The 18,367-nt window shown below is 38.9% G+C and overlaps 2 protein-coding genes across 2 annotated transcripts in view; one reads left to right on the forward strand and one right to left on the reverse strand.

Annotated features, from left to right (window-relative positions):
• Positions 1 to 3,627, forward strand: part of LOC137621664 (LIM domain-containing protein jub-like) — a 49,365-nt gene extending 45,738 nt beyond the window's left edge. Inside the window, exon 7 of the mRNA XM_068352159.1 lies at positions 543 to 3,627. Coding sequence (XP_068208260.1) covers positions 543 to 569 — 27 coding nt within the window. The 3' untranslated portion in view covers positions 570 to 3,627. The remainder of the gene's footprint in view (positions 1 to 542) is intronic.
• Positions 3,628 to 12,069: 8,442 nt separating this feature from the next.
• LOC137622094 (uncharacterized) overlaps positions 12,070 to 18,367 on the reverse strand; it is a 163,585-nt gene continuing 157,287 nt past the window's right edge. Inside the window, exon 3 of the mRNA XM_068352562.1 lies at positions 12,070 to 12,218. Within this exon, the coding sequence (XP_068208663.1) occupies positions 12,116 to 12,218 (103 nt within the window). The 3' untranslated portion in view covers positions 12,070 to 12,115. The remainder of the gene's footprint in view (positions 12,219 to 18,367) is intronic.

Consider the following 18,367-nt stretch of genomic DNA (forward strand, 5'->3'; position numbering starts at 1 on the left):
CTTGGATCAAGCCCACAAGGTCTTTTAAGTACAATTTAGGTTTCCAAGTAATCAATGGTGATAGTAATAATTAGCAACAATAAATGATAATGCTTTCCAAGTGATTGAAGCAAAGTTGTTTGTAACCAAATAAGGTATCAATGACTTGAGTTTTGACAGCAAATAATATTTAGCTAGTTAAGTCGGTTTTTCTCCATTTTCCATGAAGTATATATAGCCTCCTGTTATTCCTTTCAAGATTAGGAACTTTGTTTTAAGAAATTTTTCTTGATTTAGGTGGGTTATTGTTGAGTACAACACTGTAAAAAGTATGGTATTCATAGTAAATTAAGCATTGACCTTTCAAGAAGTTATTTCATATTTCTCTGTGCTAAACAATGGAGAGTTATATGTAAATTATCCTTCAACTTTCAATATGTACTATACAGTATTTAGTATTATGATTTATGTTTTTGATTGAGTATATTTTATTTTCAACTGTATAAGATTTCTAGTTGCAGGTTTGTGAAAGTCTTGCGTAATAACTTAAATCTTTCTTTCAGGATGTTGGTGCCACTTACGTCGAATAGCAATCAGCAAATTCTGCAATTTCAAAATGTACCTTTATCCTCTCAAGTCTATTTTTTTCAATTATTTTTTCTGTGGAAGGTGTTTACTTTTGAAGATGCCTGGATTGTTTTTTGGACAAACATAAAAAAACTGCATTTTCCCTAAAAATATAAGAAAATTATATATTTTATCAAGGAATTGTATGCATTAATTTTACATAAAGTTCTTTTGTATTTATGTTTTACCTCTTTCTCAAATGTGTGCGTGCACATTCATGAAAAGTCAGTAACTTTTAAGTATTTTTGTATTGACATTGAACATTTATATAATGTGTATTGTTGTTTTGTATGAAATCTTTTCTGTCTCTCTTCATTGTAAGATATTTTTTCTTTAAAAGGAGATAATTTAGGTATAAGTTAAGCATTTTTAACTATATTGTTTTTTACCCAACTCCATGGAATTTACTCTTATTGGATTCCAGTTTTGTGTTCCTACTGTCTTGTATTTATAACAGAGGATTCGACATTCTAAATGAAAGAAATTTTTTTTTTTAATATGTGGGTTTTGAGAGGTTTTTTACATGTTCTTGCAGCTATTAGAAGTGTGATTGGACAGCTTGTAAAAAGCTAGAAGACTCTTCTTTGTGTTAGAATTTCGTATTGCCTCCCATCGTTAAGCGTACAGATGAAAATTAAGAAAATCATTATATCATCAATATTAATAAGTCATATGCGTTATGGGTAAAAAGACTTCAATTAAGACACTGTAACACTGTAAAATCTAGCCTCCTGTACCCCTCCTCTTGCTTTGATATATGGATGTGTCTCAAGAGCTGAAAGGATAGATGCAGTTTGTAAAAGTTCATGAAAGATTTGCCTTATATTTTCTAAAGTAAAAGACATGCAGGACCTAAACTGATAGTCGTTTGATTCAGGAATTTGTTCAATTTTATAGTACACAGATAAATTTCTAATTGGAAACAACACACTCTTCGAACTGTCTTTCCCTGTTCTGAATAATTTTACCCAGATTCTTTTGTCCATTTTTGGTGTAGTGTATCTGTTATAAGTCTGGGGCCAGAAGTTTTTCCTTTAATTAGTTTCTCCCCCTACCACTTGTACTTATAATATAGCTGTAGGTCATGGAATTTATGATTATTGTAATGAGACTTAATTCAAGTCTCATTTACCATAGAAAGGTACAGAGCTGAAGCCTTTTAAGTTTTTGTAATGGGAAAGATTTGTCGTTTTCCGAAATGCCATATAAAAAATTTTGTTGCGTAAGTAAAGTGCAGGGAGAAGCTATCTGAACATCGAAAAAGCAGCTACTTAACATAGTGACAGGTGTTTTATTTATCATATGAACATGCTTGAGGTCTGATATCTATGGATATGAAATGCACAATACCTCATGCCTTTCGTTATTGGTGAAATGGCGTCATTGTCAACTTAGTAAATTATCCGAGGCAATTGCGGTATTACAAATTGTTGCCTTTTTCCAATTTGTGAAGATATTGCAACAAGCTGTATTTCATATTCAAAGTGATGATGATGTTGCTTCAACATTTTTTTTGTGTTCATTTTGTCTGATTGTATGTTTTAAAAGCTTCTTATTTTAGATATTTTATGTACTTAGGATGTATAAATAGCTTATTTTTTGTGATAAACAATGTTTAGCTGTGAAAGTTGAATTTCTGTTTTTGATCATTTGTTATTGTGCACAATTTCTGTTTAGAATTGTTTTTAAGCCATTCAAGTAAAAGTACCACCGTGTGTAATAGAATACTTTTTTATGCTATTTGCTCATTTTCTAACAGTTATTTTCCTTTTTAGATTTATTTGTACAGAAGGATAATCTAAAAATGTCGTTATCGAGAACTGAAAAGTTGAAATTAAATAAGACCAGCTGGCCATCTGGTTTTTTCAGCTATTAGTATTTGGAATGTTAACATTTAGCATTGCAGACTGACGTGTGGTATATTTCTCCCAGTCTACAAAGTGTATGAAATGCATTTGAACTCTTTGTCAGTTAATAATTTTTATATTTGTAATTTTTTTCTACAAATGTACATTAGCCGTAAATGATTTCTGAGAGCACAAAATATTTCTTTAAATGTCAGAGTAATATTTGCAAGAAAATCTAGTGAATGGGGGAACTTTGGGACTTAGTGTGATTGGTATAGAAGAAAAATTTTCATAAGGCTGTGATTGTATCATGTACGTTTTATACTCGAGGGTAAATCGGGATACAAGTTACACACCGAGTCCTAGGATAATTGTTGGGCGACTGTTAGTGCTACTAGGCTTACTAAGATGGAAGGCTCTTAAACCTGATGTATTCGAGTAATTTACGACTAGGATGGTGCATGGCCACAAGTTCAGTGTATAATTGAAGTTTGATTGGGACATTGCTCACTCATGCAAATCTTAAATAGATAAATTAACAATTATTTTATGGATATCAAATTGGTTTTTCAATGTTAAACAAAAAGTTTAAATTGTTTTGGGTGTGTAAAGTAATTTACTCCCAGATTTTCCCAGAAGGGCAGAATATATTTTCCTGTTTATCATACAAACTTTGTTTAAAGACTCAGTTTTTACAAATGAAGCATATTGTTAGAATAGTAATACATTTTCATAGCCTCAATTACAGTGAAAGTATTCCCCCCCCCCCTTGAAATTTATTTCATTGCATAATGCATAAGATCAGTTTTCTCAATTTTTATGTCAGAGTCTGTGAAACTTTGGTTTGGTAACATTAGGCCCCGATTGTGGCATTTAGAATGACTAAATGGCAGGTGGTAATTAACTCAATCTCAAGATAACTTCATTCTGTGATAATGTTTTAAGGTTGTGGAAATCTGCATGATGTGTAAATGCTCTTGACATTGTAGTGGCTGTGTGCAAGAAACACTCCTACATGTTACCAAATCAATCAAAAGCATTGCAATGGCTTTGGCAGTATGTGATATTTTAGCACAAATAACCACTTCTATACTACTTGGACCTGTGGATGATCATTTTGTAAATACCCTGTACTGTGTGAATCTGAAGGTCATAATAATAAACCCGAAATCCAGATGATTTTAGTTTATTTATCCTTTCATTACTTTTGGATAATGTATCATGGGATTATATATCATGGTAACTAACCTTAATGTATTTCATGTATTTTGCATTACATATCATCGGGTGTACATCCTTTTACTGCAGTTATGAAACAGGATCTGGAAAAAAGATATTTATAGTACTATAATTTTTGTTATATTAAAGATTCAATGTAACAAAAAAATATTCTTAGTCATGATGAATACAGCTCATTACTTTTTATTGATTTAAATTTACATTTCAGATTGAATGTTATATAATGTGGTTCAGAAAAACGATGCAAATAATTGGTGAAAATATCCAATGTCATGAATGCAAACTAATTTTAATTATCCACGCAGAATAAGATGAAGTTGCTAGTAATAAGGAGCCATAATGGCATGGATGACTGATGTTAAAAAAGGCTCCTTTATTTTTACTTTTTGATGCTTCAGTTCATTGAGTGTGTTATTCAATGTAGCTAATCCTGCTAATTTTCTTAGTCTGTGAAACTTAATGGTTCCTGCTTATTGTCATGACATCAGTAAGTAGCTCACCCCCTGCTGCATATTATTTGGGGGGCAAGGAGCTTGGAGCTTCCATTGCTCCTTTCATTTCTCAAGGCAAGCAGCTTCCAGTGCCCTTTGCAGTTGAGGGCAATCTGCTTCAATTGCCCCTTTCATCTCTGGAGAATCAGCTTCCATTATCCATGTCATATTTCGGGGCAAGCACGTTCCCTTACCCTTCTCAACCGGGGGCAAGCAGGTTCCCTTGCCCGCTTCATCTTGAGGGCAAACAGGTTTCCTTGCCCTTTTCATCTTTTGGGGGGAGCAAGCAAGTTTTCTTGCCCTTTTCATCTCTGGGGGGGGGGGGTTAAGCAGGTTCCCTTGCCCTTTAAATCTGAGGGCAAGCAGGTTCCTTTGCCCATTCAATCTGAGGGCAAGCAGGTTCCTTTGCCCATTCAATCTGAGGGCAAGCAGGTTCCATTGCCCTTTTCATCTCTGGGGGAGGGTAAGCAGGTTCTCTTGCCCTTTTCATCTTTTTTGGGGACCAATCAAGTTTCCTTGCCCTTTTAATTTTGGGATCTTGCCCTATTAAATTTGGGGGCAAGCAGGTTCCCTTACCCGGGGGCGGCCACGTTCTATTGCCCTTTTCATGTGAGGGCAAGCAGGTTCCATTGCCCTTTTCATGTGAGGGCAAGCAGGTTCCATTGCCCTTTTCATGTGAGGGCAAGCAGGTTCCTTTGCCCTTTAAATCTGAGGGCGAGCCGGTTCCTTTGCCCTTTAAATCTGAGGGCGAGCCGGTTCCTTTGCCCTTTAAATCTGAGGGCGAGCAGGTTCCTTTGCCCTTTAAATCTGAGGGCGAGCAGGTTCCTTTGCCCTTTAAATCTGAGGGCGAGCAGGTTTCCATTGCCCTTTTCGTCTCAGGGCAAGCAGGTTCCATTGCCCTTTTCATCATAGGTCAAGCAGATTTTGTTGTCCTTTTCATCATAGGGCAAGCAGGTTTCATTGCCCTTTTCATCATAGGTCAAGCAGGTTTCATTGCCCTTTTCATCATAGGGCAAGCAGGTTTCATTGCCCTTTTCATCATAGGGCAAGCAGGTTTCATTGCCCTTTTCATCATAGGGCAAGCAGATTTCATTGCCCTTTTCATCATAGGGCAAGCAGATTTCATTACCCTTTTCGTCATAGGTCAAGCAGATTTCATTGCCCTTTTCATGCGAGGGCGAGCAGGTTCCATTGCCCTTTTCATGTGAGGGCGAGCAGGTTCCATTGCCCTTTTCATGTGAGGTCGAGCAGGTTCCATTGCCCTTTTCATGTGATGGCAAGCAGGTTCCATTGCCCTTTTCACGTGAGGGCGAGCAGGTTCCATTGCCCTTTTCATGTGAGGGCGAGCAGGTTCCATTGCCCTTATCATCTGAGGGCGTGCTGGTATCATTGCCAGTTTCTTCCTGGGTAGGCAGCCTCCATTGCCCTTTTCCATTTTAGGGCATGCTAGTTTTGTTGCCCTCTTCATTTTAGGGCATGCTAGTTTTATTGCCCTTTTCACTTGAGGGAATGCAGATTCATTTCCCTTTTCATCCGAGAGCAAGGTTTCATTTCCCTTCTCACCGGAGAGCAAGCAGGTTTAAATGCCCTTTTCATCTCAGGGCGAGCAGGTTTCCATTGCCCTTTTTGTCTCAGGGCAAGCAGGTTTCCATTGCCCTTTTCGTCTCAGGGCAAGCAGGTTCCATTGCCCTTTTCATCATAGGGCAAGCAGATTTTGTTGCCCTTTTCATCATAGGGCAAGTAGGTTTCATTGCCCTTTTCATCATAGGGCAAGTAGGTTTCATTGCCCTTTTCATCATAGGGCAAGTAGGTTTCATTGCCCTTTTCATCATAGGGCAAGTAGGTTTCATTGCCCTTTTCATTATAGGGCAAGTAGATGTCATTGCCCTTTTCATCATAGGGCAAGCAGATGTCATTGCCCTTTTCATCATAGGTCAAGCAGATTTCATTGCCCTTTTCATTATAGGTCAAGCCGATTTCATTGACCTTTTCATCTGACGGCAAGCAGGTTTCAGTGCCCTTTTCATCTGAGGACAAGGTTTCATTGCCCTTTTCATTATAAGGCAAGCAGGTTCTATTGCCATTTCAATATAGGGCAAGCAGGTTCCATTGCCCTTTTCATGTGAGGGCGAGGAGGTTCCATTGCCCGTTTCCATTTTAGGGCATGCTAGTTTTATTGCCCTTTTCATTATAGGGCACGTTAATTTTATTGCCCTTTTCACTTGAGGGAATGAAGGATTTATTGCCCTTTTCATTTGAGGGAATGCAGGATTCATTGCCCTTTTCTTTTGAGGGATTGCGGGATTCATTGCCCTTTTCATATGCGGGCAAGGTTTCATTTCCCTTTTCATCCGAGGGCAAGGTTTCATTTTCCTTCTCGTCGGAGAGCAAGCAGGTTTAAATGCCCTTTTCATCTCAGGGCAAGCAGGTTCGTTCCATTGCCCCTTTCGTCTCAGGGCAAGCAGATTTCATTGCCCTTTTCGTCTCAGGGCAAGCAGGTTCCATTGCCCTTTTCATGGGAGAGCAAGCAGGTTCCATTGCCCTTTACATCAAAGGACAAGCAGGTTTCATTGCCCTTTTCCTCATAGGGCAAGCATGTTTCATTGCCCTTTCCATCTGAAGACAAACAGGTTTCATTGCCCTTTCCATCCGAGGGCAAGCAGCTTTCATTGTCCTTTTCATATGCAGGCAAGGTTTCATTGCCCTTTTCATCTGAGGGCAAACAGGTTCCATTGCCCTTTTCATCTGAGGGAAGCAGGTTCCATTGCCCTTTTCATATGGAGCAAGAAGGTTCCATTGCCCTTTTCATCTGAGGGCAATTATGCCCTTTTTCAATGGAGAGCAAGCAGGTTTCAAGGCATGTATTTTCATTGCCCTTTTCATTGTAGGGTAAGCAGGTTTCATTGCCCTTTTCATTATAGGGCAAGCAGGTTCAATTGCCCTTTTCATTACAGGGCAAGCAGGTTCCATTGCCCTTTTCTTCATAGGGCAAGCATGTTTCATTGCCCTTTTCATCTGTGGATGAGCACGTTCTATTGTCCTTTTCATCTGGGAATAAACAAATTTCATCGCCATTTTCATCTGAGTAAGGTGGTTTCATTGCCCTTTTCATTTGAGGGCAAGCAGGTTCCTTTGCCCTTTAAATCTGAGGGCAAGCAGGTTCCTTTGCCCTTTAAATCTGAGGGCAAGCAAGTTCCTTTGCCCATTCAATCTGAGGGCAAGCAGGTTTCATTGCCCTTTTCATCTGCAGGCAAGCAGGTTCCATTGCCCTTTCCATCCAAGGGCAAGAAGGTTTCATTGCCCTTTTCATCCAAGAGCAAGAAGGTTTCATTGCCCTTTTCATCTAAGGCAAGCAGGTTTCCTTGTCCTTTTCATCTAAGGCAAGCAGGTTTCCTTGTCCTTTCCATCTGAGGGCAAGTAGGTTTCCTTGCCCTTTTCATCTGAGGGCAAGCAGGTTTCCTTGCCCTTTTCATCTGAGGGCAAGCAGGTTTCCTTGCCCTTTTCATCTGAGGGCAGGCAGATTTCCTTGCCCTTTGCATCTGAGGGCAGGCAGATTTCCTTGCCCTTTTTCATCTGAGAGCAGGCAGATTTCCTTGCCCTTTTTCATCTGAGAGCAAGCATGTTTCATTGCTCTTTTCAACTGAGGACAATTAAGTTCCTTTTCATGGGAGCAAGCAGGTGCCTTTACCCTCTCAATCTGAGGACAAACAGGTTCCATTGCCCATTCCTTCAGAGGGCAAGGTGGTTTCATTGCCCATTTCATCTGAAGGGAAGCAGGTTCCATTGCCCTTTAAATTTGAGGGCAAGCAGGTTTCATTGCCCTTCACAATTGAGGGTAAGGAGGTTTCATTGCCCTTTTCATATGCAGGCAAGAAGGTTTCATTGCTCTTTTCATCCGAGGGCAATCAAGTTTAATTGCCCTTTTCATCCGAGGGCAATCAAGTTTCATTGCCCTTTTCATCCGAGGGCAATCAAGTTACATTGCCCTTTTCATCCGAGGGCAATCAAGTTACATTGCCCTTTTCATCCGAGGGCAATCAAGTTACATTGCCCTTTTCATCTGAGGGAAGCAGATTTCATTGCCCTTTTTATCCGAAGGCACGTAGTTCCAATGCCCTTTTTATTGTAGGGCAAGCAGGATTTATTGCCCCTTTCATTATAGGGCAAGTAGGCTCCATTGCCCTTTTCGTTATAGGGCAAGTAGGCTCCATTGCCCTTTTCGTTATAGGGCAAGTAGGCTCCATTGCCCTTTTCGTTATAGGGCAAGTAGGCTCCATTGCCCTATTCTTTATAGGGCAAGTAGGCTCCATTGCCCTTTTCCTCATAGGGCAAACATGTTTCATTACCATTTTCCTCAGAGCAATCAGGTTTCATTGTCCTTTTCTTCTGAGGGCGGGCACGTTCCATTGCCCTTTTCATCTGCGGATAAATAAATTTCATTGCCCTTTTCATCTGCGGATAAATAAATTTCATTGCCCTTTTCATCTGAGGGCAATCATGTTTCATTGCCCTTTTCATCCGAGGACAAGCAGGTTTCATTGCCCCTTACATCTGAGGGCAAGCAGGTTTCATTGCCCTTTTCATCTGAGGGCAAGCAGTTTTCCTTGCCCTTTCATCTAAGGACAAGCAGGTTTCATTGCCCTTTTCATCTGAGGGCAAGCAGTTTTCCTTGCCCTTTCATCTAAGGACAAGCAGGTTTCATTGCCCTTTTCATCTGAGGGCAAGCAGGTTCTATTGCCTTTTTCATCTGAGGGCAAGCAGGTTCTATTGCCTTTCTCGTCTGAGGGCAAGCAGTTTTCATTGCCCTTTTCATCATAGGGCAAACACGTTTCATTGCTCTTTTCAACTGAGGACAATTAAGTTCCTTTTCATGGGAGCAAGCAGGTTCCATTGCCCATTCCATCATAGGGCAAGGAGGTTTCATTGCCCTTTTCATTTGAAGGCAAGCAGGATTCATTGCTCTTTACATTTGAGGGCAAGAAGGTTCCATTGCCCTTTAAATTTGAGGGCAAGCAGGTTTCATTGCCCTTTACAGTTGAGGGCAAGGAGGTTTCATTGCCCTTTTCATTATAGGGCAAGCAGGTTTCATTACCATTTTCATCTGAGGGCAAGCAAGTTTCACTGCCCTTTTAATTTGAGGGCAAGCAAGTTTCATTGCTTTTACCATCTTAGGGCAAGCAGGTTCTATTGTATTTTTCATTTGGGGGCAAGATATTTTCATTGCCCTAATCATAGGGCAAGCACATTTCATTGCTCCTTTCATCTGAGGCCAAACAGGTTCCTTTACCTATTCCATCATAGGGCAAGCAGGTTTCATTGCCCCCCTTCTTCAGATGAAAAGGGCAATGAAACCTGCTTGACTCGGAAGGCGAGCACCTTTTATTGCCCTTTACATTTGAGGGCAAGGAGGTTCCATTGCCCTTTACATCCCAGAGCAAAGAGGTTTCATTGCATTTCCATTATAGGGCAAGCAAGTTTCATTGCCCTTTTCATTTATAGGGCAAGCAAGTTTCATTATCTTTTCATTTATATGGCAAGCAAGTTTCATTGTCCTTTTCATCATAGAGCAAGCAGGTTTCATTGTCCTTTTCATCATAGAGCAAGCAGGTTTCATTGGCCTTTTCATCTGAGGGCAAACGGGTTCCTTTGCACTTTAAATCTAAGGGCAAGCAGGTTCCATTGGCCATTCCATCTGAGGGCAAGTAGGTTTCATTGCCCATTCCATCATAGGGCTAGCAGGTTCTGTTCCCCTTTTTCATTACAGGGCAAGAAGGTTTCATTGCCCTTTTCATCTGAGGTCAAGCAAGTTTCATTGCTCTTTTCATCTCAGGACAATTAAGTACCTTTTCATGGGAGAGCAAGCAGGTTCCATTACCCTCTTAATCTGAGGGTAAACAGGTTCCTTTGCCCTTTAAATCTAAGGGCAAGCAGGTTCCATTGCCCATTCCATCATAGGGCAAGCAGGTTCCATGACCCATTCCATCATAGGGCAAGCAAGCTTCATTGCCCATTCCATCATACGGCAAGCAGGTTTCATTGCCCTTTCATTGCCCTTTTCGTTTGAAGGCAAGCAGGTTCCACTGACCTTTCCATTTGAGGGCTATCAGGTTTCATTGCCATTTACATTTGAGGGCAAGCAAGTTCATTTGCCCTTTAAATCTAAGGGCAGGCAGGTTTCATTGCCCATTCCATCATAGGGCAAGTAGGTTCCATTACCCATTCCATCATAGGGCAAGCAGGTTCCATTGCTCTTTACATTTGAGGGTAAGCAGGTTCCATTGCCCTTTACATTTGAGGGCAAGCATGTTCCATTGCCCTTTACATTTGAGGGCAAGCATGTTCCATTGCCCTTTACATTTGAGGGCAAGAATGTTCCATTGCCCTTTACATTTAAGGGTAAGCAGGTTTGATTGCCCTTTTCATTATAGGGTAAGGAGGTTTCATTGCCTTTGGCATCTGCCAGGGCAAAAATCTTTCATTGCTTGCCTTTCAGTTTGGTTTGAGCAAAAAACCACCATTACCCCTGGCATCTCTAAGGATAAGCATGTTCTATTGTCAATGCAGTGGATATAAGCAGCTTTCATTACCCTTTTGAAGCTGTCAGGACATGCCCCTTTCGTTGTCAGACATTTATTTGGGCAAGCTGCTTCCAGTGCCCTTGGGATCTTTCTGGCAAACAGTTTTCATTTCCCCTGGTATCTGAGGGGGCAAGTATCTTATTTAACTTGGCATCTGTTGGCCAAGCACCTTCCATTAGCCCTGCTGTCAATGAGGCAAGCCTCTTCCATTACCCTGATGCTTCCAAGGCAAGAGACTAACATTGTCTGTTCTGTTTTTGTGGGCAAGCATCCTGCATTACCACCACCATCTGTAGAGATGAGCAGCTTTCATTACGCATAGTTTGTTGGGGCAGCTGCTACCATTTCTCGTGCTGTTTATGGAGGCAGCAACTTTCATCACTGAAATCGGGTATCACGACTTTTGCTGCTTCCTGTACATGCATTCCGTGGGGAAAACCACTCCTCTTGCCAATGCAAGGCATGAAGTTCCACTGCACATTCAGTGTGTGGAGTCAATAGCTTCTATTGTCCCTTTATTCCGTTTTGGCAGCAGGTTCCGTTGCTCATGGTTTGTGTGGTGACAGCAAGTGCCATTGCTCAGGGGGTGAGGGGAGCATCAGGGTTCTTTGCCCCTGCAGTCTGGTGGCAGCAGCTTTCATTGCCCTTGATGTATTGGGATAGTAGGTTTCATTGCCCATGTAGTCAGTTAAGCATAGGGTATTCAATTGTATGTGAGGGACCACTGGGGCAGTAGCTTCCATTGCCCTGGAGTCTGTGGGGAGGTTCCATTGCCTTTCCAATCGAGCTGTTTTAAAGTTTTTGGCTGCTCATTTTGCACCCATTCAATTCCCGATTCATCATTACAATTATTATCCCAACTGCGTCTTGTTCAAGGAAACGGCTACTTGTTATAATCTGATTTATGCTGATAAAACTTGTAGATCATGGTCAATAAGCACATGAGATTCTCTAAGTTTCATTCTAAACTGACGGTACTTCAGTTATCTGGAAATAAGGTTACTTTTTTGGTGGAAGGTGTTAACAAGTTACTTTAATTGCATTTGACTTACAGGTAACAATCAAACGTAGAACATTGTTCAGTTGTTTGGAACAAGATTACAGTGGAATATAGCATGTAATAATAGAATCTTTGAATACTAAATTTAATTAATTTTTAGTACATTGCTCTGTTTGAAACAAAATTACTGATGAATATAGCAAATAATAATGATCTTTGAATAATGAATTTATTTATAAGTTCACAAAGTTATATTGTAGTTAAAGCCAGAATTTTAGACTAACAAAAAGGTAAGACTTACCCAAATCCTAAGATGCTATCAATATTAATTCCTGGACAATAGTACACAGACAACTATATGGAATGCCAATTTAAAACTTTCTTGCGTCGAAACTTGTGTAAGCGGGCTGCTTGTAAACTCTTAAGTGAATACCTAAAATTTTCACAGTATACGAAGCTGTAAAGAGGAAATAAATTTAGAATTTATCTAAAATTCTTCACATTATATGAGGCTGTAAAGAGAAAATAAATTCAGATTTTTTCTACCGATATTCATATGGAAGAATTTTGTCAAAAGGATCACAGTGTTGTAGGATCCTCGTCGATTCGCGGGTTTAAGTTGAAAAACAAGGCACTTGTTCCTGCGAGGTCATTCAGCACCCAAGGGCGTCTTCGGTAAAACCCAAGAGTTTCAGTATGAGATGGAAGTTAGAAGTTACAAGAGGCTCGACAGAAAGATAGAAGAAAGGAAGAGAAGGATATAAAGCAAGAGCAGCTAGGAGCTGAATGAACGCTGCCAAGTCCCTTAAAGAATGTCTACGGTACATTGTGACACCAAGTCTCCTTCTCTTGTCAAATCTTGGTTTTGCTTAAATTTTGCTAATGCCAAGCAATGCCTCCAGTTGGAATGTGAAGGTTGTGGTCTGTATCAATATAGATCATAATGAGGGCGATTACGAAGAAAGTTACAAAAGGTTTTAAAGGAATTAATCTTCAATAACATTCTTTGATTCTATTATTCATGTGTATGGAAATTTTAAGATAGATTTTCCGGTAGTTGTTGTGTACACTACTTAGAATAAAAGAAATTTCAAGAAAGAATGGCTAGTGATAAAATAAATTTATTAATATGGACTAAAAATTTCTCTCAGTATTAATCTAAGAATGAATATATACCGAATATTTTGAACAAGTGATGTTTCATGTTTATAGTTTACTCGGGAAAACTATGACCTATAATAAATTTCAACACAAACTACTAAAACCAAAAAGTTGGAAGATATGTCACAGTATGATAAAGATGGCAGCCTACATTTCGCGGTAAAGGAGAACTGATAAAGGCATTGTGAGCAAATTTCTCTTCGACTGGTACCATAAAGATTTAAAAGTTTAAAAGAGAAGTGACAAGGATTTATGCTTGGCGCTTTGCTTTTTATCACAGCACTAAAAGAATCTATAAAGAATTGTAGAAAAGGGGCCCCTATGGAGCTGCATATGCAGACAGCCGGGTGTTGACAGCAGAATCTGAGGAAGAGGTGGAGAGTGAAGTAAACAAAAATTAGAAGACATCACACTAAGGACTTCACTAGAAAATATGGAACTAGAGAGATTTTAAGGTCCTTGAAATGTATAACAAGAAAATGGGGGAAAGACTTAAGTTGAAGATGCTTTTGACAGATAGAAGAGGCACAACATTGCAGTTACCCTGTCTGACGTGGAAGTTAAGATGACAGAGGGGAAGGGACGATATATCAGTGGCGTAATGTCTATACTAATTTACAATATACCATGAAGCAAAAACAGTTTATAAAAGAGAAAACGGAAGAGAATTTGTTAAAGACTTCAGTAGGGTATAGTGGAAATATCGTATCATGAATCCGGAATTGTTGAAATTTAAGATCGAGATGGTTTAGAACAGTGGAAAAAGTATGAGGCGCAGTTAGAAAGCCAGTAGATGTGGATGCCAATGGGAGTTCAGGAAGACAGAGGGGAAGAGAAGAAAATGGAACTATTTAATAGAATATCTAAGCGTGTAAAAGAACGAACAGACAAAAACACACATTAAATGTGTGTACGGTAATCTGTTTTTTGAGTCCATAAACTCCCGGTAAGAGGGATACAGTAAGGTACCAGGGTATATAAGCAAGTTTCTTCTTTTTATGTGGCAGAATTAAAAAAAAAAATCATTAATGAGATTACTGGGCCGCATTCTATTCAGGGTGAAAACGATAATTCTTCCCTCCCTGTGTAATAACATACAGCTATAAAACTTTAATGCTGAGTGAACGGATGATAGGTAAAATAGTGAAATGCAAGGTATCATCTAGGTTAATGTGGGTAAGGGTTAGGTTAATGTGGGTAAGGGTTAGGTTGTGTGAGCAAGGATCAAGTTGTGTAAGGAAAGTTGGGCTTTGTTAGTGTGTATGGGGTGGGTTGTGAGAAAAGCGAAGAGGAGAGGAATGGAGTTTCGAACGAGTTACCTAGGAGTGTAGAAGAAAATGTAATTATGTTAGGCGACTTGAATGCCAGAGCGGATGCTAGAGACGTAGAATGTGTCATTGGGTAGTATGGCATACCAGGTGAAAATGAGAGTGGCGAGAGACTACTAGATGGGAGTGTTGAACAAAAGAGCTGGTGATAAGTATAGTTTCTTCAAGAAGGGAAATATAAATAAGTAGACATGGGTAGACTCGCTCAAGAGATGATGATGATGATACATGGGTAAAAGTGGCCAATAGGAAATTGTTTTGATAACTAGAAGGATGTTTGGAAGTTTGAAAGACGTGCACGTGTTTGCGGGTATGACAACCGGTATGTCTGATCATTTTCTGGTTAAAGCAAAATTAGTTATAGAAAAAGAATGGGAACATAGAATGGAGATTTAAACGGGAATTAGTAAAAGTGGAAAAGTTGAAAAAACAAGAGGTAAAAAGTCAATATCAAGAACGGTTGGAAGTGGCATATGACAGGGTGAAAGTGAAAAACTGGTGATCTAGAGGTGGAGTGGAAGCTACTAGAAGAAAATTTGGTTTGTTATGCAAGTGATGTGTGGCAAGAGGATTGTTGGAGGTAATATAGGGAAGGGTGGCGAGTGGTGGCATAGAATGATGAAGGTGGTATCGAGAGGGGTGGAATCAGGGATGTGTGATGTCACCAAGGTTGTTCAATTTGTCTGTTGATGAGGCTGTAAAGAGAGGTGAATGTTCGAGTGCTAAGTCGAGGATTGAAACTAATAGATGAGAGTAATCTTAAGTGATGGGTGAATCGGTTGTTTGTGGATGAATACTGTATTGGTTGCTAACTTGAAACTGTGTCGATTAGTGACAGAGTTTGGGAGTGTGTGCGCGAGCTAAGGAAGTTGCGACTAAGGTTATGGGGTGTACAAGAAGGAAGGGCGGAGCTAGATTGAATATCTTGAATTTAGAGTCACTAGAGGAAGTAGATCAGTTTAAGTACAGTATTTGGGTTGATTTTGCAAACGGTTGAGTGGAAGCAGATGTACGTCAGAGCGAATGAAGGATGTAAAATGTTGGGGCCAGTGAAAGGAGTCGTAGCGAACCGAGGATTAGGGATGAATGTAAAGAGTTTTGTATGAGAAAGTGATTGTACCAGATGTGACGTATGGATTGGAGTTGTGGGGAATGAAAAGTGAGAGAGACAGTAATCAAATGTGTTCAAGATAAAGTGTCCGAGAAGAACGGGTGTAATGAATGAATTCCAGTGGACATGAATGTGTTGATGGGGTTTGGCCTTATAGGAGGGGATGGAAGTTGTTCTCTACTGAAGAAAGTGATGGTTACAAGAGCTGATGGGAGAAATGCAAGAGGAAAGCCAAGTTTGGGTAGATCGATAATGTGAAGAAAGCCCTAGGTGACAGGAGAATAGATGCAGGAGGGGCATAAGGTGCTAGGAATAGAAATGAATGACAAGCAATTGTAATGCAGTTCTGATATGACCTGCTGCCACTAGGTGACTACCGAGGTAGCGGCAATAGGGGAGTCAGCATAATGAAGCTTCATTTGTGGTGGAAGACTAGAGAAGGTGGGCTGTGGCAACCTAGCAGTACCAACCAAACTTTGTCGAGTCTCTCATCAGGCAAGGAGAAACGAAGTGAAAAAAAAATACCCTTTTATTTTATTTTGGATGTCTATCTCTCAAAATTGAGGGAAATGTCATGATAGAATAATAAAACTTAACTTCCCTTTTGCAACCTCAAGTCTATAGCAATTATAACCAATTTAGTCAAATTCTGGAATTTTCAAGGCTTGTGTAGAGCCTAGACAATGCTTAATCTTAATTATCCCTAAATTTGGATATACTGTACACTATTATGTTTATCCTTAGTTCTTGATGTACCTACAATTTAACACAATCACAACTTCTTAAAATTATTTGTATTTTTCGTAACCATATAAATAAATTCTGGTACTCAAGAGCCAGGTACAGATTGCATACGTGTAGGAACAAACTAATATATTCTCCATAAATTTGTTCAATACAGTAATTACCTGGAGCAGTATGTGTCGATTAGCACAGGTGGGTCAAAACATTTGCATACACTTAAAGACATTTGCCAAGAGCGGTTTTATAGAGTCAATTAAAAGATAAATCATGGTACTCTTGCAAAAATATTCATTAATAATGTACTAAACAGAATATATATAGTGTTTCCTTCTGCCAATACTTTCTTGTTCTAACATTACCCGACTTACCTTACCTCTGATGGTTTGTTCCTACTGGTTTCAGTAACTATCGCTTAGCATAAGCATTTTTCAGTCGTCATAATCCTGTATTTGTGGCCTTTGTTTTCTTGACCTTTCGCTACATTTTCATCCTCTGCTGTGACAGCCGTTTCTGCGAGACTTTTAACATTTAGTAGCGACGCTGTCCTTGACTGTTCTAACACATCTATGTATTGGCAATCTGGTCCTCTTATCTCACACACATTCTTAATGAGTTTCGTGGCATCTATTGTCTCCCATATACTACACCTGCGAATTTACTGTAAAAAGATAAAAAGGTCAATTTTAATGTCAAAAGCACAAAGATAAGTAACTAAAGTTCATGGAACCACACAAGACATATCCTTCAACAAAACCAGGTTTAGATACCTAAAACTATGAATCTTTGTCAATAGATTCTTATAACTATTCAAGAGAATGTTTATAGCCATTAGAATCAAAGCTTAAGGCAAATATATTACTCTTAAGATATTTTCTAATTCTTGGGCAATTTGTATGGGGGTGGGGGTAGGGGGTTGAACTAAATCTAGTCATTAAAGTTTTGAAATTGTTTGGCTAGATATGTTTAGTAGACGGCAAACACAGCAGGCCCTGCAAATTAAATGCTTTTTTGATTGGGGGAAAAAATAAAATGAAAATAGTTGGGCGCGAATCATTTGTGCCGAAATAAGCTGGTTTCCTGGAAATAGCGTTTAAAATTTTTAAAGAATTTCACCCACATAACTTCATGAAAACTTATCCGAATTCAATGAAAGCTTGAAACAATGTTCCTGTGGTTACATACTACATATTGAATAATGATATTTGTATCATAGACAAATATCAGGTTATTTTGCGACATAAATCTGTTGGCCTTCTATAGTAAGTACAGAGATCTTAAATCTTTATATAATTTTTTGGACCTTGCACAAGAGAAAAGTTTCCTCATAAATTTATTAATACATATCTTATCATAAATGTTTATTGATTTATTTAGCATAACACGAAAGAGGTGGATAGCTGAAAAATAGGGAATAGCCCAAGTATCGTTTGTTATTACTTAGGCATCCCTTCAATAAGTTTTCTTTGGATATCTTTATGGTTAGACATAGAAAACGTAATATAAGGCTGACTACTTTATATTTAAAGAGCTGTGTGTATTTACTAAAAAACTAGTAAACTCTTTCTAAGACGCTCTGCAGATAACACACATCACATAGATAACAAGATAAGTGTCTGAATAAGAGCTTTATATTTATTTTTATTAACAAAACTACAAATATAGGCTTCAAAGTTCCGAAAACCCCTTTACTAAAATTTGATTTTTGACCTCCTACAATGGGATCACCAAAGCTTAGGCTGGTAATAAGATGCCGATATTTTTTGTAATCTTTTACTGAATTTATGTCGGAAATAATGCATAGAAAAAAAGGGTACTTTTTATTCTTTATCGATGCCAAAGTAAATCTGGCGGACCGAAAAAACCCCGGGTCCCAACTGGGTGGGCCCCTTTGTCGTAGTAGGGTCTCTCACTAATGATTAGCGACGGAAATATTGGCAATTTTCGAAGAAAACTGAATTTTAACTTTAATTTTGCTATTAGAAAAATATTTTTTATTATAAAGGTATTTCCCGACCGGCATTATAATATTACCGGGAAATGCCAACTTGATATAAATAGTTATCATGTTTGAAGAGGTAGCTGAACTATTTTTAGCTTATGAAACTTTATTAAATGAGAAACTAAGAAGAACTATAGTAGGTAGATTTAATAGGATACTTTAAATTTCATCGGCAAAATTTTCTTCTACTCGTGTATGTGATAACGTGTCGAGATCTTTCTAATTAAAATTTGCTTTAAATATTTTTTTTCTCCAAATTTTAA

This window comes from Palaemon carinicauda, chromosome 28 (genome assembly GCF_036898095.1).
Source record: "Palaemon carinicauda isolate YSFRI2023 chromosome 28, ASM3689809v2, whole genome shotgun sequence".
In the NCBI taxonomy this organism is placed as follows: domain Eukaryota; kingdom Metazoa; phylum Arthropoda; class Malacostraca; order Decapoda; family Palaemonidae; genus Palaemon; species Palaemon carinicauda.